The following is a 23,668-nucleotide window of genomic DNA, read 5'->3' as shown; positions in this document are numbered from 1 at the left end:
TGCCAACAAACTGCATCCGCCTATTTATTCTGACCCACTAACTGCTGAGCTGCTCATCATCTAGTCACTGGCCCAAAAACCGCTTATGCATCCTCTTTACACTATTGTTTATTCACACTCCTAGTTTTCTATCCTTTCCCCACACTCTAATAACCTTCACTGTGACATAAAAACTGATCCACCCGACGCTGTACATCAATACCCCGGAAGATTGCCTGCACAAACAGACCAGTGTATAGATACAGATAATAAGTTTATCTTTGGTGTATCTAACACAGCAAGCAGCTTGTCTTCTTGGTCTCTTTTTGTATCTTTGTAAATTTATCAGATACTGTGACTGTTCCCTTCCCTTGGTTTAAATCAAACTCAAAAGCCTTGCTTACTAACTGATGAAATAATTTTTAAAATCCTCAGAATAATCTAGGTCCCTGCAGCTTTCAGTGTACTCTAGAATGTTGCATGTACCGTCTGGTTTCGTGTGGTGATTGGGAAGTCCTGGACACGCTCCATCTTCATGAGAGAAGTCACATTGATTGACTTATGTTGGCTGGCTGTCAGACTGGGGAAGGGTAGTCAAAAAAAGCTCAATGCCTCCTTTATAGCAACTTTTATGAGGATGTACTGCTTTCTCCCAATAGGTGGTATCGAGGTGGGTCTCTCCTGACCGATACGAATAAATATCAGACGTTCGCTGAGCCGCGAAGCGGGGTGCTGGTGCTGTTGATCAGGAACGCACGCAAGGAAGACCAAGGACACTACGAGTGCGAAGTAAGAGGAAAGAAAATTATTACTGCCTGACCTCACTGTTTCATGTTAAACTCTCATTGTGATAAGCAAATTCTGATCTTTTAGTTAGGCTGGCCATTCACCCCATATCACATGTAAAAACAAATGATGCCATGGACACCAATAACGCACTTTTAGTACTAGGTGGGATAGCTCAATTATCCCATCCTATGACAAATATATTATCTAGAACAACATAAATTCTTGTATTTGTTTTTTGTAAGGCTTCCCACCTCCGCACAGAACACACAATGTATTATTTTACTTATTTACTTATTCAGTTTAATTGAAAAAGAATTGGATTTAGGCTAATATATTTTTTTATGCCCTTTTTCTACGTGTATACGAACAAACACATATATATACACACATCACTTTTTACATAAATATATACAAACTGTTATACATATATTGATCTATTGACATTTCTTTTTCCACCGTTGTAGCCCAATTTCTTTCTAAAGGATGTTTACTACATGTTAAAACTCAGCATTCCTTCTCAAGTAAGATCAACCAGACCTACAGACAAGGGGTATAACAAGTCTATATCTGTTTTAGACCTTTCTTAAGTCCTTTGCCCCTTGCCAACAAAATTTTTTTTTCTTTACAACTTAAAATACTTTGGCTGGTGTCTTCTTTGAACACAATGTCGACCCGTTTCAGCCCTCACAATATGGGCCTCATCAGGACTCGGGCTAACGAGATATTCCGTCTACGGGATAAAAAAATCATATGTAACTATACACATCCTATAGGTAAATATGTAAAGAGATCAGGGTTTTATATTCAATATTTATATATATACATATTTAGAATACCCAAGTAGCCTCGAAGTGGTCAGATTACCAAGGAATCACACCCAAAGTGCCATTAATCTAAAACATGTATGAACATAGTGCATTTCAACTTTCAAACGATCTTCAAGTACAGTATAAAACATCATGTGTCGTGTTTTAATAGAGAAACCACAAGTACCAAACCACTTTCTGCCATTTATAGTAGTCCGTACCACAACCTATTTACCGTTATCTTGGCCTTCAATTATTTATGTGTCCTTGTAGACTCTCTTATTCCGTCAGGGGAAACTAAAACAACAATACACGACAATTTTTTAGATACTGTGTTTGTCGTTTTTAATGCCGCATGAGTCACAACTCTCAATCATGGCTCACCTATTCTTTGCATATCAGTCACTATGCATTACTCCGATGCTGCTTCTCTTATTTTTAATGGGGGGGCCCTCGTGTGATATGGTTCCCTTACATCAGTACCACAGCTTTTATTCACGACGCACCCTGGTAAGGCAAGAGAGAGCGGGATAAATAGATAACTGACTTGCCCCAACGAGCCCAATAACTATATTAAATGGAGTCAGAGGCTAGAACATGCCACTTACTTAGTCAAGTCCGAAGCCTCTAGTTATTCAATGGGCATACCGTCTAACGGACAGACGCCGGCTTATCCATCCTTAAAGCCGTGTCCTGGCTTTTCCCCTCTGCGTACCTTAAAGTGACAAGAGGCGTGATTAATTCTTATCACGCTTTCCCATAAAAATCGATTTATTTTACTGAGCCATAAACCCATTAGTACTCACTTTTTAATATTCAGAGAGTTCCGTAGTGTGTACACCTCTCCACAAACGCGAACCGACTCCTACTGCCGATCACGTGACACACAACTTACTCGAGATTAAAAAAGGACTCTATGGACTGTTTCCATGATAGAAATAGAAAAAAGAGGCTGTATAGCACTACCGAGGCTGAAAGTTCTAACTTTACACTGCACGGACACTTATCTACATGTGTATATAAAAAAATGGAAAACTAAAAACTGGAAATATAAAGTGAAATAAAAACTTATTTTTGCTGAAAGACAAGTGAAAGAATAGAAAGTAGAAACCCCAATCTGCCACTCCTAACAATCTAATAATAACAAAATATGTACATACCTAAGCTATTCGATTTGTCTAAAAGTAGAGAAAATACATTCAATCAGCTCAATTCAATGTGAATTATTGGGACATAATATCAGATGCAGAACAGTAACATGGTATGTGTTTTGAAAGCTTATACATTCAGATTAATGCCCAAATTTCATCTCTGTCATTTAGACCAATACTTGCCGTCTTGTATTTTTCTTTTAGTCTAGCCTCCAACCTGTCCAACTTGATTTTAATTTCCTCCTGTTTTGTTTTTCCTAGTACGCATAGGAATGTCCAAATCATATCATTTTCAGTATGTTGATAGATTTCATTATGATGCACCAAGGAGGCTCCCTGTACCTTACATTTAACCCTAGATTTATGCTGGAGGATACGTTTCTTCACAGCTTGGGTAGTCTGTCCAATATAAAATTTATTACATGGACACTTAATACAGTATATCGTATTTTTTGTATTGCAGTTCGAAAAACTTTTTGGGTGATGTTTATATCCATTAATTTCAAATTCTTTTGTATCTGAAGTTAGGTTACATGCCACACAATTTTGACACCTATAATGTCCTGTTATAGGCGGTAGATTCAGAAGTCCTCGTAAATCTTGAGGTGGAGGGTCGAATTTTCTAGTTGCTCGTACTAAGCATTGGTTTATGTTTTTGCCTTTTTTTTAAAGCAAAGAGAGGCTTTTTTATGCCTAAATGTTCAATAAGCTTCCAATGTTTTTTAATAACTTTTTTTACTTTGTTAGCTTTCGGATTGTACGTCAGTACACATGTAAGAGGAGTATCTTTTTCTTTTATTTTAGGCACCAAAAGCACCTCTCTAAGGGTAAACCAAGCCCTTTTCAAGGCGATCTTAACTAACCCTTTAGGGTAGCCTCTGGCTATCAGTTTGTCCTTCAGAATTCCTGCGTTCTTAAAATATTCCTCTTTTTTGCTGCAATTTCTCCTCACACGGAGAAATTGCCCTTACGGCAAATTCTCCTTAAAGGTACGCGGATGACAGCTCGTAAAGTGTAGCAGAGTATTCCGATCAGTACTTTTAGTATACAAGCTTACTTCCAGGTGGCCATTGTCATCTTGGATATTGACATCCAGAAAATTCCGTTTTTTTTGGTTACTGGACATTGTGAAATTCAGTTCTTGGGTTCTTGAATTCAACCAATTGTGGAATTCTTGCAGTAGTGTGTCGTTACCATTCCACACCATAAAAATGTTGTCAATATAGCGACACCAAAAATTTAACTCGTTCTTAAAAGGATTGGTGTCGCTATATAACCACTTCTTTTCAAATTCTGCCATCACCAAATTGACAATTTCCGGAGAAAAACTGCATCCCATGGCTACACCAGAGATTTGTAAATACAATTGGCCTTTAAAGTTAAAAAAGTTGTTTTTTAAACAAATAGTGGCCAGTGACACAAGAAAATCTGTAGGTACTTGGTGTGGACGTTCCCTCTGATCTAATACATATCTCATTACTGCAATAGCCTCATCTTGGGGAATATTCGTATACAACGATTCAATATCGAATGATACTAATAATTGATTGTCACAGTTAAAGGGCTGATCTTCTATTTTAGTTATAAAGTCCATAGTGTCCTTTATATATGATTGGGTTTCTTTGACCAGTGGGATAAGAAAAAAGTCTATATATTTTGCCAAAGGTTCTAACATAGAACCACAGGCCGATACTACTTTTTACATGTGACCTTATTTACCCAGATGCCAATGGTTTACCGGGTTCTCCCTTATTTTTGAATAAGCATTCACCCCATATCAGCAGATTATCTGGTTAAAGGTGTCCCAGAATACATTGTGGCTCCTGACATCACAGTTCAGGTGTGCTCCGAGTTGCTGCCTTCTGCTCAAGGGGGTATAGGCAACTATTTTGACTCTATGGCTCCAGTTTAAAGGAACGTCTTGATTCCATTCCAGGCCTTGGAGTCAACATCCTAGGGCATTCCTCAGCATGTAAAATTGAATCACGCCATTTAAAAAAATTGGACCAAAGTAGCGGGTACAGTGTTTTATGTAAGGAAACTAAGGAGTGTACACACATTATCCTGGTAACAGAATGACGTAAACACCCAATGATGAATTGTTTTAGATTGGATTAGTTTTAGACAATGCTCATATTCTGCAGAGCATGCCGGCCTTGTCTGTTCTCGCAATCATAGCTCGCTGCCATACAAGGGTCGTATTGCAGCCCTGCAGCTTGGGGAGGCCCCACCCTTCAGCCACCACCCTTTTCCCCCTAAATCCTGGGAATATCTGCGAGAAATTGGAAACTAAGGGGCCATCACGTTCTGTAAGGTGCCCTCTCGCTTAGCATTGAGCTAGTGCGCAGGACACACTGAGGAGGTGTGTCCCTGGGGCTCCAAACGTATTGGAACGAGGGGTCGGATGGTAGACCACATAGAAGCTTTATAAGTAAGACTCCCTGTTTTCCGTTTTTACTGATTTTTACAGATAAATACAGACAGAACACAATTTATTTTCTTGCCTGTATTTATTTTTAAATCTGGATAAAAACAGAAATTGGGTGCTTTTTGAGTGATTCTAAATACACTTTGCCATGGCTGCCAGGTCAAACACTGTGTGGATTGATAGGTAAGGGGTTTAACAAATGAAAGGAATTTTCTTAAAGAGGCTTAAACAGCATTAGATATGTGCAAGGCTGGTACTGAAATGTGCACATTTCCATGTAAGTGCATTGATTTATCTTCCGCGGGTGTTCATATCACTGAAACATGGCAAGCATTCAAGCATGACTGCATAATTATTAGTTAAATAAATGTGGAACCATACCAGGTTCCGTTTTATTTTTTTCACAAAACCAATAATAAATATGGATAAATACAGATAAAGTTGACAAAAAATAAATACGGATAAATTAAGACGAAAATGTCAAGAAAATAAATACCATAAAACTGCAAGTAAAGCCTTTCGCCATTAAATATTTCCTGTTTGAGTCATTGAAAAAGAGAAAAAAAATCCCATCTATGGCGTTCTTGGGGTCGGGCCCAGACCGGGTGTCTCTCCGCTCCGGGATGGACCCGCTCCGCCATGCTTGTTTAACCCTTCACTTAGTGTTCTGGCCTTAGAAGTACGAACATTACACTGAGCCAAGCCCGCACGCTGCAAAACATTTCTTCCAATTTAAAAAACGTGTGAATGTGACAGCTGCTCTCCCTGTGCGATCACTCGGTCTGGGCTGCATTTCCTTTGACGCAGAACGAATTGATTTTAAGGAAGCATGGCGTTGTTTGCGAGAAAGACGTGAACTCGTCTTTCTGTTCGAATTACTATTAACAGTGGAATTGACGGTGACAGAAGAATTTTACCTAATGTGTCTGACGTTCAAAGCGCTCAAGTCGCCTTCTAGATGCTATGACATGTTTTGAGCACATGATGGGGACAGGTGGGTTTTAGGGGCGCTTCTGGGGTGTGCCTGTCATTGGCGGTGCAGTGGAGCAGGTAGAGGCGTGTTGCCGTGCAGTGACTCGGGTTTTAATGAGTGTGCCCTGATTCCCTCTAGCTGATAAACAGACTTGGCTCGGCGCGGAGCGGGGCAGACCTGCACCTCGGCACCCCAGCCCAGGTGGCCCAGGAGAGGAGAGGCGACCATGGCATATCCTTAGAAGGTAAGACTCGTTCATTTCCCATCCAAGCTTAGCCAGAAATTACGATGCCGCATTATTACTGAGGTACTGTTTTGTGTTATATCAATTTAAGAAAGGCTGCATTCTCTGCTACGCACGCGCATCGGGTGAGACCAGCAGGATGAAAACATGTTTTCGGATGACGTTCCTAATCGGGGCACCTGCGTAGATAAATTCACATGGGTGGGCGAAGGAAAGTTTTCTTTTCGACTCGGCAGTTTTTTCTTTAGTTTTTTTTTACAGTTGATCGTTTCTATGCTGAATTGGTTTTGACAATGCAGACTATGACGTCTTCAAAAGGCACGTCAGTAAATCTCACATATGAAGCTCTGTATAGTCAGGGTCGATGGAATTATACAGTGGCGGAGGAGTACATTATGCGACACACGACTCCAGAAATTATGCGGCAAACGAAATGCAGGTTCAGCCTCAAGGAGAGGCAAATTTTAAGTCAAAGAAAGAGAAATTATTCGAATTATTATGCAATTGAACACTAATTTAAAAAAACACTCGTATTTTAACTAGTTTTTTTAACGTTTAAACTAATAAATTGCAAAATCTACCCCTCCGCCAAAGAAGATACTGAAGGTTTTTGAGCGAGAAAAGAAACATACCAGGAACCATTCAAAACGTTATTTATTAACACTTACATAGGGCCTAATTTAGAATTTTTCGGACGGGTATACTGTGTCACAAACGTTACGACTGTCCAGCCTGCATTAATGTAAGTGGAAAGGATATAATGAACTCGTAATAAGGTAGACAGGCTATCGGTCATGTTGGCAACAGAGTAAAGCAACTGCCAACTGTAAATCAGTACCTTTGTCTTTTTTGAAATAACACAAACTCCATTATATTGACACCATTCTTTCTACCTCGCTGAGTACAATAATTTGTGGAATCCGAAAACATACACACTGTTGCAGGCAGCCAAAACATGATTATATGTAAACATTTATTATAATTATATGTGCCTCTTTTATTTTGTGAATCCCATGTATGTTTTTAAATTGTCTTAATTCTAAGTTTTACTCTGCAGCTACTCTGTTTTTTCCCGGATACAGCTCTTTCAATATATATGAATTATGTAACTATCTCATAAACTGCATTTTAATATTCAAGGCATCGGACCTGAAGTGTGATGTTTAAGGTTTATTGTTGTTTTGAACACTCATTGTCCCCTGTAAGTGACTTAAACCGTCAGAAAGTGTCCATAAATTAGTACACTTTTTTCACTGAAAGTATCCCGAAACAATATTTTTCCCTATCTTGTGTTATTTTGAGTCAGGAGGGCGTCCCATGAGTGGTACATGAGCACTCCCATGGTTTTTGACGCAAGGACATATCTCATAACAGTAGAAGACAGGGCTTTGCCCTAAAAATGTAACTCCTCGATGAGGTAGATGCTAACAAGGAGAAATGTTTTTAGTTCTTCAAACCTTTTACACATTGCATGTGAGTTTCGCTGTACAGCCTGTATGCAATATGGGAAACCCTTTAAAGATTGTCTAAGCATAGTATTATGTACTGGAAGCCGCTTTCAGTACAAAACCTGTGCAGCATTGGTCGTCCCATTGCACTATAAAATAGTAAATGTCCTCAAAGTTGCCTGACAGAAAGGGGGCTTAGTAACTTAAGTGGTCGTTGCTGACAGCTGCTGTGATCTGCAAGCAGGGCCTGCTTTAGCGCTGGTGGCGCCTGGTGCAACAATCCTTTTTGGCTCCCCCACACCCTGCGCCTGCTTGGATTCTCTCACTACCTACCACCAGGCAAAAGTGCCCCTCATCTCTCTAATCATAAGCTATTGCTGAAAACAGCACCCTCCCTGAGGTCAGCGCCCCCTCTACAGATCAGCACCCAGTGCAGCTGCACCTGTCACACTGCCCTAAAGCCAGCTGTCTGCAGGTCATGAGGTAGGATCCAGGCAAGGCCACCACAATCTTCCATACTGCCAAGGTTCGTAAATTGTTTTTTTATTAAATTGGATCATAGTTTTGTGTATTATGCACAGTGCTTAGAATGCAACATACAGCAAAGTAGTATGAAGAATGGTTTAAAAACCAAGCAGGTGTTATTGTGAAAGAAAGAAATCATTGTTTCCACCTAGGGCAATGATTGCCCTATGTGGAAAAGACAGATGGAAATGGCCAACGCGTTTCTAATCCCTGCGGTGATTCACGGGATTGTCATCAGGGCATGAGGGCACGGTGTAACCTAAAAGTGAATGTAAATGAAAGTGATTATCAGAAAGGTGGGGCCTCCTCTTCTCTACTTGTTTGCAGTGTACCATTTTAGTCTACAATAGTGTACCAGAAGTTGGAAGTGTCACTTCAATGATTTTGAGCAGGGATTAGAAACGTGTCGGCCATTTCCATCTGTCTTTTCCACATAGGGCAATCGTTAATTCCTATTCTCCGGTGAAGGTGGGCAATCCATAATGCACCCCTCGGAGCAGTAATTTTTCCCATGTGGTTACAGTTCCTTTTCAAAAAACGCCTAGTGATAGGAAAATGGGGAACTGATTATAATTGTTTATCGCTGGTTTAATTTCATGTACTTTATTAATCAACCACTGTTTTTGTAAATACTGCTGCACTGTTTTGTTTGTCTATTCACATTGTTTATGTATGCAAATCACAAGCTTTGCATTTAATATGTATCGCATCTCAGACATGAAGCAAATGTCTAAAAAAATATGTTTGAATTAACTATGAAAGAAATGTAATTCATACATCATAAGCATATAAACCTAGCGATCATTGTTTTTCTCCACCTAAAATAAATAGCGGTAAATCAGATAACCAGGTACCCTTCCTTTTTTGCACTATTGAATATTCGTCCATACCTGGTATGCTGAGGACGAGAACCACCTTTTGTATACACACATATATACAGGCACTTTGACAACATTCAAGCCAGTTTTTACATGCTTATGTATCAGTGGCTGGGGAACCCACTCATATCGGCTGTGCCTCGACCCACATTATGGCTGCCTCAGTACCTCTTGAAACAGTGTGGCCACAGAGCACTCATAACTATTCTGTTATTTTATTTCCAAATTCCTGCGTATCACAAGACGTTGCAGCCCCAATATCAAACTTGCACTTTGATTGACTGCACATGATCTAATTAGAACTGCCTGCCAATGAAGAGTGTGACTCTGGCCCTCGCAACCACCCCCCCCCCACCAGCATTGATATATTGCACATCATTCCCAGCAGCAAATCAAAAGGCTTTAGGGGCAAAGTGGCGCCCACAATTCTGGGACAAAGTGGCACATTAGAACACGCTCTTCTGTCAAAGCTTCAATTCAGCAGCACTTGTATTAGACGTACCATTCTCCAGTATTGGGGTGTCTTTCATAGATTCACATGCTTGAATATTCCCTTTCGTCGAAGTGGGAGTCCCACAGTACATAACATAGCAATGTAGTAATAACATAAGTATATATATGTATAAGAAAGAAAAAACCATAGAGTTGTTATAGAGAGAAAGATTTGTTACTTGTATAACATATCACAGTCATTATGATTAGTCCAAACTCCAGCCAATCAGACGCCAGCCCCCTCTTAGAATGTTCTCCTCAGAGGCTCAGGCCCTCAGATTTTCTACCGCACTTGTGGGAAGGGAGTCTCCCTGACACTGCTCAGTTTTTTCTCTTTTTTCTTCTCAAAGAACAACTTCATCATGTCTACAACCAAGAAGTCCCTCTTCAGACCTTGTGGGACTTGTAGGAAACAGCGACTTCATTCTGAGGACCCTCATAAAAAGTGCATTTATTGCCATTATCCTGAACACCAGGTAAAGGATTATAAGGTAGAACCTTTTCTGAGAAGACTCTAAAGGACAGAGAAGGGCGTCTCCTTCTGTGGTTGCAAAAGTTGAAGACATCAGAGAACCCTCTATCAGATGCGGAGAGTGTGTCCTCAATCAAGACTACTTTATCCTTGAAGAGGACCAGTGAGTCTCAGAAGGTTTCTCCTAAAGCTAAAGTGGTGAAGAAACATCATCTTGAAAAGTCCACTGACAAACCTTCTACTTCAAAGGGGGTGATTTCTGCCATTCAGAGTCATTCATCACCTGTTAAGCCCCCGAGATCTGATTCTCAGGCGTCCAAGACTCTGGCTATGCAGTTTTTACCTCAAAAACTGCCTACCTCGTCGACGAGCTCGTCCTCGCTTCCTCCGTCGACGAGGATTGCTGTTGCCTCTTCTACATCGACGACTTCAACTGTTGCATCTATGAAGTCGGCTATGATTCTGTCGTCGGCATCATCACCGTCGACGTTTGTGTCAGTAAAGGTGAGGACTCTTTCATCTACAGTGCCTTTGACTTTGTCGATGGCGTCTGTCAAGCAAAGGAAGAAACATTTGTTGACGCGCAAGTCCTCGTCGAAGATGGCTTCATCGATGATAGCTTCGTCGACAGTGGATTAGTCGGCGGTGGCTCCGTCGACGGTGGCTTTGTTAGCGGTGGCTTTGTCGACGGTGGCTTTGTCGACAGTGGCTTCGTCGGCGGTGGCTTCCTTGACGGTGGCTTCGTCGACTTTGGCTTCGTCGGCGGTGGCTTAGTCGCCGGTGGCTCCGTCGACGATGGCTTCATCGGCGATAGCTTCCTTGACAGTGGCTTCGTCGACGATGACAGCATCAACGACTGCATCCATGGATCTAGTTCCTTTGAAGCCTTCGAGTTCTCTACTTCAACAGCGACATTCCTCCTTGGATACCTTGATGCCAATTCAAACTGCTTCTCAACCGCTAGCAGAATTATTTTCTTCTGATGCTGATGATGATGAATCGGAGGAAGATGACAGGTTTCGGGCTGCTCGCAGTCCCTCTGAGCTTCTAATTAAATGTCAAGACTCTGATGATGACCACGAAGATGAAGATTTTTCAGCTCATGACAGTCAACCTACACCAGAAATTCCTATGGCGCAGATGCTTTTGTCTCCTATTTCCAACCTCCAATTCATGCTGGATGTCTATTACCGTTGTTTTCCTAATTCAGTACAGGCCTCTCCAACACCTAAAGCGCCTCTTGCCCCAGTATTGGAACTTTCATAGATTCCCATGCTTTTTATCATTCCCCGTCGGCGGAATGGGAGCCTCAGTAAATAAAAAATACCATAGTAGTAAGCACAAAGTGAAAAAATAGGCCTAGGCCTCATCTCATTTTGTAGCTTATCCACCTCTTTTTGTAAAAGAGACCAAATTCTTGCAATAGCCAATCAGAGCAGCCTCACCCCATAGAACCTTCCTGAGAGAGCCTCAGAGCCTCAGATTTTCTACCGCACGTTGTGCAAGGGAGTCTCCATTGAGCTCTGCTCAATTTTCTTCACTTCTGAGTATATTTCTACAACTTTTTGCCTGTTTTTTCGTCATGTCTGACAGAGAGAAGAAAGCACTTTTTAGAGCCTGTGCTACTTGCTCTAAAAAGAGGTTGTTTGTTGAAGACAAACACGAGGACTGCATATACTGCTTATAACCGGACCATAAGGCCACTGACTGCAAGATTTGCAGAACCTTCTCCACCAAGACCTTGAGGGACAGAGAAGGCCGCCTGCTGACTTGGCTGCAAAAAATGAAGGACCGCAAGGGAGTTCTGTCTTCAGACAGTGAGGGCTCCTCTTCGGGAGGGGTAGGTCTCCCCCTGCTACATCTGATGAGCCCCATGTCAAGGCCTTGCCCGGGACCTCTGATAGGTCTGATAGGCCTGCTTCCCTAAAATCTCCTCACCCCGTTGAAAAGGAGAGGCAGGGACAGCCTGAGGAGTTACAACCTACAAAAAAGGCTAAAAAGATCATCCCTGTGACTTCACCACCCTCTGAGAAAGAAAGAGGGGTGAAAAAGCCTTCCTCTACGCCTCAGGACATTGCCTCTGACAAGAAACAGCGTTCGTCGATGGTGAAAACCACAGGTACGTCGACGAATCCTGTCAAGAAAGACTTGTCTCTAAAACTGGCCTCGTCGACGAGCTCGTCGACGATGGCTACGACGACGGCATCTTCACCGTCGACGATGTTTAAGACGCCTGATGCCTGTTCGTGGTCGACGAAGCTGACTTTTTCCACGTCGACGACGATGACGACGAGGGTCGCGTCGACGGCGATGACGAGAACAACGTCGACGACGACACCGGCGACCATGATTCTGACGACGAGTTCGTCAACGGTTCCATCAACGATCCAACCATCGTCGAAGATGACCATCTCACCGTCGACGATTCAGCCTTCGACGACGAGCACAGTTTCTTCGTCAGCGCTTCCGTCGACGAAAGAGTCCATGAAGATTCCACCGTCGACGACGATCCCTTCGACGACGTCGTCGACGACTGGGAAACTCTGCATTTCTCAAAGGAAGAGGCGTATAACACCAGAAATGACATCTCCACGGCGAGTTACGCTGTTGCCTCCTTCATTATTGCTTGATGAGGACTCTGAGGAGGAGACTGATAGCAATTATGGGCCGGCTTATAGCCCATCTGACTTGCAAGTCAAATTACAGGAGGTCAGTTCTGAAGAAGGTGAAACGGAGCAACACCACTATGCTCCACAAGCCTATTATGACCAGCAAGAGAGGCCTCGCATGTAGGTTCATTTTCAGAGATCTCCACGTCAGTCTCAGCAGGACATGGTAGCGATGCCATCCTCTCTCATCTCTGATCTACAATTAATGTTGCAGGACTATCGGAGGTGGTTTCCTGCTCAACAGGAGGTTCAACAAATACGTCCTCCCACACCTCCGCCTCAGCTTTCACATCAATGGCTGACAACTCTTTGCCTTTGAGGGAGCATGACCCAGAGCCCGTAGAACATCCACGAGAGGTGGTTGCCATTCGGGATGATGATGTTGCCTCATCAGATGTGGATCAGCAAGGGGAACCTGACCAAGATCAGAATATGGACTGGAATCAGGATGGCCTTCAAGATCCAAACGTAACAGGGCCTGATACCGCAATCTCTCCTCCAGCAGATATTGGAGGTTTTCACAACCTAATGGAACGAGCGTCCAAGAGATTTGGTCTTCCAGTTACCACAGTTCAATCTGACTGTTTTTTGTATGACTTCAAAGAACCATTCCGGAAGTCAGTTCGTTCAATCCCCATCATTGAACATGTTTGGTCAGAAGGAATAAAGGCTATGCGAAATCCAGCCACGGTCCTCCCAGTACTCCCCATACTGGAGAAAAAATATAAGGCGCCGGAGGGCAGCCCGGCATGTCTTCTAGGTCAACCAAAACCGGACTCGGTTATCTCCCAGGCCGCACAGAGTAAATCGAAGAATCCATCCACGCCGCTAACGACACCACCTGATAAAGAGAGGAGGCGTCTGGACAATAATGGAAAAAGATTCTCCGCAATGGCCAGCCTCCTCGTTAGAGCGGCCGAGGATCTTTACAAAGGTACTGGCCCCTGTGGCAGCTTTTCTCAGGAGGCAGTCTTTCGAAGTCTTCCCATATCTGGACGATTGGCTGGTAAAGGCTCCTTCGTTCCAAGAAGCGTCCAGGGCAGTCACGAGCTGCAGTCAACTGTTCGAGCAGCTGGGCCTTCGGCTCAACGAGGAGAAATCGATTCTGCGCCCCTCCAAGACAGCGAGGTTTTTGGGTGCGATCCTAGACACGGAGTGCTGCCTGGCTTTTCCTTTGGAAGAGCGCCAGACCAAACTGATTCTCTCCGCTCGCTTCCTACAAACAAGGACGTTTTTGTCAGCTCGCCAATACAAATCGCTCCTCGGATCGATCTCATACTGTATACCATTGATACCACACTGCAGGCTGGAAATGCGTCCACTGCAGGAACAGCTGGACAAACAATGGCGTCAGGTGACAGGCTCCTTCGACGACAAGATACTGATCACACCGGGAATGTGAAAGGCAAGCAGCTGGTGGTTGCTGAAAGAGAATCTTTCAGTAGGTTTGCCATTCCAACTTCCACCATCTCCCATGGTGTTGACAACAGATGCTTCCATGGAGGGGTGGGGAGCGGTCCTCCAAAACTGAAAGTCAGTGGTCATTGGAGCACAGTCCAAGGCAAGTTCCACATCAATCTACTGGAACTTATGGCCATTCATCTAGCCTTACAGGCTTTCCTTCCAAGGATCCGCAACCGCTCAGTGCTGGTTCACACAGACAACACCACAGCCATGCACTACATAAACAAGCAGGGCGGGACGAGATCTTGCACCCTTTCGAAGGAAGCACAGAGACTTTGGAATTGGGTGATCCAACACAATATCACTCTTTCAGCAGAACATCTGGCGGGCACACTCAATGCCACAGCGGACGCTTTGAGTCGCCAAAAGACTATCAGCCACAAATGGGAACTGGATCAGACCATTCTGGACGAACTGTTTTCACGTTGGGGGACCCCAACCATCGATCTGTTTGCGACTCCTCAGAACGCCAAATGCCAGTCCTACGCAAGCAGGGATCACCATCAGGGATCCTTGGGGAATGCGCTTTTGATTGCCTGGTACGGCACATTTGTTTACGCCTTTCCACCTATTCCGCTGATCCAGAGACTGATCCGCAAGCTCAAGGCAGAGCCGTGCAGAATGATTCTGATTGCACGAGCATGGCCCAGGCAGTTTTGGTACACCGAGCTTCTTCTTCTCTCCCAAGATCAACCGATTCTCCTGCGGCCTGTTCCATCACTATTAACAATTGCTCACGGGCAGGTTCTGCATCCAGGCCTGAGGTCACTACAATTGACAGCGTGGCTCCTGAGTTCAGAGAGTTCCAGGGTTTGAATCTTTCAGGAGAATGTAAAGACATTTTAGCCCAGGCCCGAGCGAGCGCCTAGTACGAATAAAACCTATCGGGCAAAGTGGAAGAGATTCTGCCTTTGGTGTCATAGACAAGGTCCATCCATATACTTGTGCACCGCACCAACTCTTGCCTTACATCCTTTCTCTTGCAAAATCTGGATTGGCTCATTCTTCTATAAAAGTACATCTAGCGGCCATTTCTAGATTTAGACGATCATCATCAGGTCCTTCCCTTTGGTCGGCAAGGATCATTAAACAGTTCCTGAAAGGTTTGTTACGGGTTTTTCCACCGGTCCGGCCTCCACCACCAGCCTGGCATCTTAATTTGGTACTGTCACATCTAATGAAGGCCCCGTTTGAGCCTATTCATAGAGCTGACATGAAGTTTGTCTCATGGAAACTGGCTCTTCTCTTGGCCCTGACATCGGCTAGAAGAGTTAGTGAGCTCCAGGCTTTCACGATTGAGGAACCCTTTCTACAATTTAGGAATGATGTTCTCATCCTACGGACAAATCCTAAATTTATTCCTAAGGTCCCCTCAGAATTTCATCTGAATAAGCCGGTGATCTTAAAGTCCTTCTTTCCGCGGCCCTCCACGCCAGCAGAGAGGGCTTTGCATTCTTTGGACATTCATAGATGTCTCAAGTTCTACTTGGAGCGCACAAAACTGTTCAGGAAGTCTTCCCAGATTTTTGTTTCATACAGTGCTCCACGAAAGGGTTGTCCAATTTCTAAACCCTGCATTTCCCGCTGGATATCCAGTGCAATCCAGTTTTGCCATCGAGAAGCGGGAAAACCACTTCAGCGAGCAGTTCGTGCTCATTCTACGAGTTCAATGGCTTCATCGGTGGCTCTATTCTCAGGTGTCCCGATCAAGGACATATGTAGAGCGGCGACATGGAGCAGTGTCCACACCTTCACTCGCCACTACTGCTTGGATACTTCTGTGAAAGAGGATGCAGCAGTGGGCCAAGCGGTCTTGAGGAACCTTTTCCAATAAGTCGGTGAACTTTCCTTTCTATCCCGCCTTCCTGTATTGCATATTTTGTATTACTTGTTGTTGTTCTGCTTTATGATGCCAATGTGTATCTGTTTTCTTATCAGGATTATGTATGACATTTACAGGTACACAAATGACAAAATATGCTTTTCTCTTTACTGCTAGCTATTCTGATACAAAGCATGGGAATCTATGAAAGTTCCAATACTGGGGCAAGAAAACAAGTTACTTACCCGTAACTTTGGTTCCCCAGTATTGGTAACTTTCATAGATTCCCATGCTCCCACCCGCCTCCCCTGGGAAAGCTCAGCCTTATTATCCAATGATGTTGCTGTTCACAACGGCTACGAAAATCTGAGGCTCTGAGGCTCTCTCAGGAAGGTTCTATGGGGTGAGGCTGCTTTGATTGGCTATTGCAAGAATTTGGTCTCTTTTACAAAAAGAGGTGGATAAGCTACAAAATGAGATGAGGCCTAGGCCTATTTTTTCACTTTGTGCCTAATACTATGGTATTTTTTATTTACCGAGGCTCCCATTCCGACGACGGGGAATGATACAAAGCATGGGAATCTATGAATACTGGGGAACCAAAGTTACAGGTAAGTAACTTGTTTTCTTCAACCTCCTCTTGCTACAGAATCACTTGCCCCGCCTTCTACAACGGCGTCCAGAACCCAACATCAGGATGCTCCTCAGGTCATTGAGGAAGATGATGATGATGATAATGATGATGATAACGGAGAAGAGTGTGAGCTGGATGACAGATCCCTTCTTTCGGAATGGGATAATTATTAGATTCAAACACCGTCTCCCGCTACTCCGGCTCCACTGAATTCTCAACCGGTGGACATAGGTGGTTTTCATCTACTCATGGAAAGAGTGGCAAAAGATTTTATGGTCACCAGAGAGGAGGATTGCTTCTTGTATGATTTTAAAGATCAACCACGGAAACAAGTTTGTGCTATTCCCATCATCGATTTCATTCGGCAAGAAGGTCTTAAACTCATGCAAAATCCTAATTCCATTCCTGCTGTCCGACCAGGACTAGATAAAAAGTACAAAGCCCCCGCAAATTCACCTGCTTGTCTTATTGCGCAACCGAAACCTTATTCCATTATTACTCAGGCAGCGCAACGTCGAGCCAGAAATCCATTGTCTCCATTATCAGCACTTCCGGACCGAGAGGGTAGACGCCTTGACGCTATTGGCAAGAAGTTCTCCACTATGGTGGCAACTATGGTACGAGTGGCCAATTCTTTAGCTATTCTCGGCCGTTACGATCACCAAATGTGGTCAGACATTTAATCCCTTATAGATCTCATACCAGAGTCTTCTAAAGCAGAAGCGCTTAAAATTCTACAGGAAGGGGAAAGGATTTCCTCAGAAATTATTGATTGTGCTGTTGATGTGTCTTCTACTGGGTTCCGTTTATTAGCAGGTGCAGCAGACCTCAGACGGCAAGGTTGGTTTAAGGCCACTTCTTTCCGTCAGGAGGTACAGACAAAAATATTGGACATGCCTTATGACGGCGAATCACTGTTTGGCCAACACATCAATGATGCCCTTCAGACGATCAAGAGGGATACTGACACTGCTCCTGCTCTCGGCACTCTTCAATTTAAAAAACAGCCCTTTCGGGGTGCAAGAGGCCGTGGCTCCACATATTCCTTTCGGGGAGGTTCCAATCAGGTTCCAATCAGTATCGACAAGGCCAACAACGTTACTCCTCCCAGAGTCAACAAACATACAGACAACAGCCAACTACGTCTTACAGACAATACAGAGGTAAATCCTCTTACGGAGGAAAGAATTCCTCCAAGAAGCAATGACTTTTTCCGTCTGTCATCCTGGACACCTCCAGCTTTTTCAAAGGCTGGAGGTCGAATCTCCCACTTCTACTCCAAATGGTCAGTGATAACTACAGATCAATGGGTTCTAGATATTGTGCGCAGAGGACACGCATTGGAATTTGTGAAGTTCTCTTCCAGGGGATCCTCATCAATAGTCATAAGCATTAGAATATTCCCGCCCATGCGCGGGACCCCGGAAACAATATATTATATGTGCCCCACATATATATAGACATATATATATAAATATATATATATATAAAAATAAGCAATTGCAGCCAAATAAAACAACAGAGCTGTAATATGCTGTGAAGAATTTCCACCATACAGTGTATTTTGCATTAGAAACATGAGAAACAACACCAATGCTTGTTTAGAAACTGTTTTAATGCTTAAAAAACAGTAGAAATTCTCATAACACACTCTAAACATATACAGCTCCCAGGCTGCATTGCAAATCCCCAGTCTAAAAAGACTGAAAAGCTAACCTGTAGCTGAATGCACTAAAACTGACGCTGTGCCTTTAAGGCACCTCTGCCCCTAGCTTCCCATCATGCCTCAGGGGTTACAGTTAGGTCAGTTGTTCTTTCCGGCTCCTTCAGGAAGGACCCTGGATACTCAGCTCCACATTTTTCTGCCTTTTTCAGTCAGAAAATCTTCAAAAAAGCTCCGTCGACGTCGAGATTGGCGTCGATGAGGAAATCGTCGTCGAAAAGAAGTTCGCCGTCGTCGAAGAAGGCTCCGCCGCCGTCAACCAGGCGACGGTCGGCGTCGAGAGACAGGTCACACTCGCCGTCGTCTCGACGTTGACAGGCTTCGAAGAGTGTGACACCTCCGCCGACGTCTCCACGGAGGCGCTCGGCGTCGAGGAGCAAGAGCCCCCTCGGAAGAACAATTTTTTGATTTACTTTGACTTTTCAAATCAGAGTCAAGTAAATAACTGCTTAGCAGTCAATTTTTTGTGAGGTTTTCCTGTCAAGATGCCCTCATTATTTGATGATTGCCCTTCTTGTGGCCACAAGAAGGCAAAAACGGACTCTCATGAGGTCTGTATTTTATGCTTGCCAGAGGATCATGATCCTAAAGACTGTTCCCATTGTAAAAATCTGTCTGACAGAACTCTTAAAGACAGAGAGAGGAACAGGCTCTATGGTCTGGCCCAGAGATCCATGAGAGGAAGATCTACGGAGAGGAAGAGTTCAAAGAGACCCAGAACTCCCTCCAAAGGCAAGTCAGAGTGTCATCTACCTCAGCACCGGGCTCGGCGCTGAAAAAACGACATCTGATGGTCATTTCAAGAGAACGATCGTCGTCGAGGAAGGGATCATCGAAGGCACGTCGGCGCTCGACGTCGAGGATGTCCGATCCTCCGCCGTCGCCACATGCCAGGTCGAGATTGCCATCTCCGTCGCCGACAGATCAACGTCGGTCGACGTCGAGAGCTCCGTCGACGGCAGGGCAACGCCGTTCGACGTCGAGACCTTCGTCGACGGCAGGGCAACGCCGTTCGACGTCGAGACCTTCGTCGACGGCAGGGCAACGCCGTTCGACGTCGAGGGAGAAGACTCCGCCGTCGGCACATCATCGCCGATCGACGTCGAGGGACCACAGGTCAATGTCGAAGCATTCAACGCCGAAGGTTGTCACCCCGTCGACGCCGCAGAGGCGTTCGACGTCGAGGGAAAGGCTTTTGAGACGTCCTCCAACACCGGTGAGACGGAGATCTCCTTCGGTGCCTTCGACAGTCCTAGTGACACAATCTGCTTCACTCCATTCCTCCTCAAGTGCCTCGGGTTCAACGGGGTCATCTTCTAGGAGCAGGAGTCCGGTACAAAAGAGTCCCCAGCGGGGGTACACTTCACATATAAGACTCTCGCCAAGATGGTATGCTCCTTTGAGTAATTGGAAGGATTCTAAGGCACCAGAGAGACTTCAAAGGTACTTGAGTCCAGTCCACAGGTCCCCTCTTCAGCGAGCAGAAGAGGCAGATGGACAGAGTCCTGCCATTCACCAATCACGCTCACGAGAGAGAGGAGCGGACAGGTCGCATACCCCTAGGGTCTCCCGATCGCCAAGGAGGGAGCAACCCAGATCTCGAACACCGAGAAAGGAGATACGGACTGAGAGATCGAGATCTCCAGTACATCAGAAGGTATCACGTTCTCCTCGAAGGGAGGAACGACCTAGGAGATCACCGGTGAGGAAGGAGCATTTTCACCACAGGAGAAGAAGGACTCCATCATCCTCCCCTCCATCTTCACCTGGATCTTCTAAAAGGGATTACTCTCCAACGCTGGCAGACAGCCCTCGCTCAAGAGCTTCCCCTCTTGACGACGTCAACACATATCTGGACGTCTTGCAAAGGGGTGCTCACAAACTGAATATAGAGATGACCACTCCAGAGGTGTCCACTACTGTGATTTTTGAGACCCTTCATCACAAATCATATACACGGCCGTTGCTCCCATTAGTTCCAGGAATAATGGACCCAATCAAAGAGGTTTTCCTCACGCCAGCAACGATCAGGGCAGTACCGGCACGTATCCAGAAAAAATATAGGCCGGCCGACTCAGATCCTATCTTTGTTAAAGGTGAGCCTGCGGCGGACTCAGTTATTGTAGCCTCAGCTAAGAAGAATCACACAGTCGCTCCTTCTTCGTCAGTTCCTCCTGACAAAGACAGCAAGACGCAAGATTCTTGGGGACGCAAGGTATGCGGCACAGCAGCTTCATCCCTGAAAGTCTCTAGTGCATCAGCCTTTCTGGGAAGGTACGATAGGGCCCTATGGGACTCCATGGAACGATTCAAAGGGAAATTGCCCAAGGAGGACCAGAAGGACTTTGAGGAGACAGTGACGGAGGGCTGTTTGGTGGCAAACCAAATGATTAGTTCATCAGCAGATAACGCCCTTCTAGCTGGACATAACTATTCACATGGGATATGTGCGAGGAGATCCTCTTGGCTGCGTTTAACTGGGCTCAAACCAGATGCACAGCAGCACATCCTCAATCTGCCTTTTTCCGGATCTTCACTCTTCGGGGAGCATGCCGATCAGGAAATGGCCCGTATGAAGACTGAGTTAGACACAGTAAAGGCAGTAGGTCTGGAAAAACAGAAAGCACCGTTCAAACGACGCTTCAAGACCAACAAAAACCGGGGAGGCCAACAGAGGGTTCAAACCCCTCAATGGTCTCAAAACAAGCCACAAGGAAAGCCACAATACAGAGGTGGAAGGTCGAGCAGAGGTAGAGGCGGACATCATCAGTCCTCTACCACACCTAGAGGAGGCAAGGCCTGAGCAGTGGCTTCCTCTGACACCGTTACCCACTCCAGTGGGAGGAAGTGCTGCACAACATCTGGCAGAGTGGGTTAGCATCACGAAAGATCGGTGGGTGCTGAATATACTGCGCAATGGATATGCGCTACGTTTCAGGAAGAAACCACAACCGACTCCTCCAAAAAAGTCTCGCTCGTACCAACTAGAGCTCCTCAAAAGGGAAGTGAGCGTCCTCTTACAGAAAAACGCAATCGAAGAGGTACCCCTATCCCAAAGGGGGAAAGGAGTGTACTCAAGGTATTTCCTTGTCCCCAAAAAAGACCAAGAAGGAAAATTCAGACCGATTTTGGATCTTCGACTCCTCAACAAAGTGGTGGTCAAAGAGAAGTTTCGCATGTTGGCACTCCACCAAATATGTCCTCATCTACAAATCGGAGATTGGATGTGTTCGGTGGATTTACAAGACGCGTACTTCCACATTCCTATTACACCAGGTCATCGAAAGTACTTGAGGTTCCTGGTAGGATCCAAGCATTATCAGTTCAAAGTGCTTCTTCCTTTCAGACTCAAATCAGCACCAAGGGTCTTCACCAAGTGCATGGCAGTGGTAGAGGCGTGTCTACACAAAAAAGGTCTCTTTGTGTACCCATATCTAGACGACTGGCTCCTGAAGAGTTCGTCACCTCGTCAAGCCACCAAAGACTGTCACCTGTGTCTCCAACAGCTACACAGGCTCGGCCTCCATGTGAACTCAGAAAAATCGATCCTGCAGCCCACGCAAACTATCCACTATCTGGGAGCAGTTCTAGACACAAAGTTAGGAAGAGCGTTTCCTTCGCAAGAGAGACTATCTTCCATGGGACAAAAATGCAAAAAGTTACTTCAGGTTCCTCGTCCAAAGGTGCGAGACGTAGCGTCTCTGTTGGGCTCCATGGCGTCCTGCATCTTCCTAATACCGAACGCCAGGTTGAGGATGCGGCCTCTACAAGAGTCTGTGGAGGATCAGTGGGACCAAGCGACTGGAGATTGGGAGGATCGAATCATCCTGTCTCAAGCAGCACTGACCTCAATACAGTGGTGGACTCGCCCTCGGAATGTCCTGCAGGGAGTCCCTTTTCAGCAACCTCTTCCTTCGCTGTCTGTGGTAACGGACGCATCTCTAGAAGGCTGGGGTGCTCACATGGATCATCTTCAGATTCAGGGTCGCTGGTCGACCAACCTTCAGACATACCACATCAACATGCTGGAGCTTCGAGCAGTTCATCTGGCGCTCAAAGCGTTCTTTCCAGCAATAACAACGGACAAAGTCCTGGTTCAGACGGACAACACTACAACTATGTTCTATCTGAACAAGCAGGGAGGAACTCGATCTCGCCCTCTGTCTCTGGAGGCCCAGACAATCTGGCACTGGCTTCTGGCTCGGGGACTGTCGGTGGTGGCAGTACACCTTCCAGGCGAGCTAAACACAAAAGCAGACGCACTCAGCAGGCACTTCGAAGATCAGCCAGACTGGGTGCTAAACGACGAAGTGGTCGAAGAACTCTTCCGTTGCTGGGGTCGTCCAGACATAGACTTATTTGCGGACGACGAAAACGCCAAATGCCACGCCTTCGCGTCCAGGTTCCACCGGCCAGGGACGCAAGGGAACGCTCTCCTGCTGGAGTGGACAGGAATGTTCGCTTATGCTTTTCCCCCTCTGGCACTGATTCCGAAGGTGGTGGCCAAGCTCATCAGATCGAGCATGGACATGATCCTAATTGCTCCGGATTGGCCGCGACAATGGTGGTATCCAGATCTGTTACATCTGTCGCTGTGTCCACACAGACGTCTGCCGTGCAGGCCAGACCTGCTGAGCAAGATGGACGGGAGGATCCTGCATCCCAATCTCCCGTCGCTGAACCTGACTGCATGGCTCCTGAGGTCTTGCAATATGGACACTTAAATCTGCCTCCGGAATGTATGAATATTTTAAGAGAGGCAAAGAGACCTTCCACAAGGACGTCTTATGCGTTCAAGTGGAAAAGATTTTTCATTTGGTGTAAGGACCATGGCTTTGATCCCACCAAAGGACAAGAAGAGGTAGTCCTGCCATACCTCCTATACTTAGCGACATCAGGGTTGAAATACGCTTCTATTAGGGTTCATTTATCCGCCATAGTAGCGTACAGAAAATCACCTACACAAACATCGTTTTTTCAGGTCCCAGTAGTGAAGGATTTCCTTCAGGGATTAAAGAAGGTCTATCCACCTGTGAGAAATCCTTCTCCTCCCTGGGAGTTGAACCTGGTTCTCTCCAGACTGATGTCTACACCGTTTGAGCCTATACACAAGGCCTCCTTGCAGCATCTCACTTGGAAGGCGGCCTTCTTGGTGGCAATAACCTCTGCGC

General features: G+C 45.2%; 1 protein-coding gene across 1 annotated transcript in view; it reads left to right on the top strand.

The window, feature by feature from the left end:
• OBSCN (obscurin, cytoskeletal calmodulin and titin-interacting RhoGEF) overlaps positions 1-23,668 on the top strand; it is a 2,124,484-nt gene that overhangs the window by 1,127,344 nt on the left and 973,472 nt on the right. Inside the window, exons 95-96 of the mRNA XM_078665296.1 lie at positions 639-768; positions 6,265-6,370. Coding sequence (XP_078521422.1) covers positions 639-768; positions 6,265-6,370 — 236 coding nt within the window. The remainder of the gene's footprint in view (positions 1-638; positions 769-6,264; positions 6,371-23,668) is intronic.

The sequence above is a fragment of the Lissotriton helveticus genome, chromosome 10 (assembly GCF_964261635.1).
Source record: "Lissotriton helveticus chromosome 10, aLisHel1.1, whole genome shotgun sequence".
NCBI lineage: Eukaryota > Metazoa > Chordata > Amphibia > Caudata > Salamandridae > Lissotriton > Lissotriton helveticus.
The sequence above is the reverse complement of the archived record's forward strand: the minus strand, read 5'-3'. Positions and strand labels throughout refer to the sequence as shown.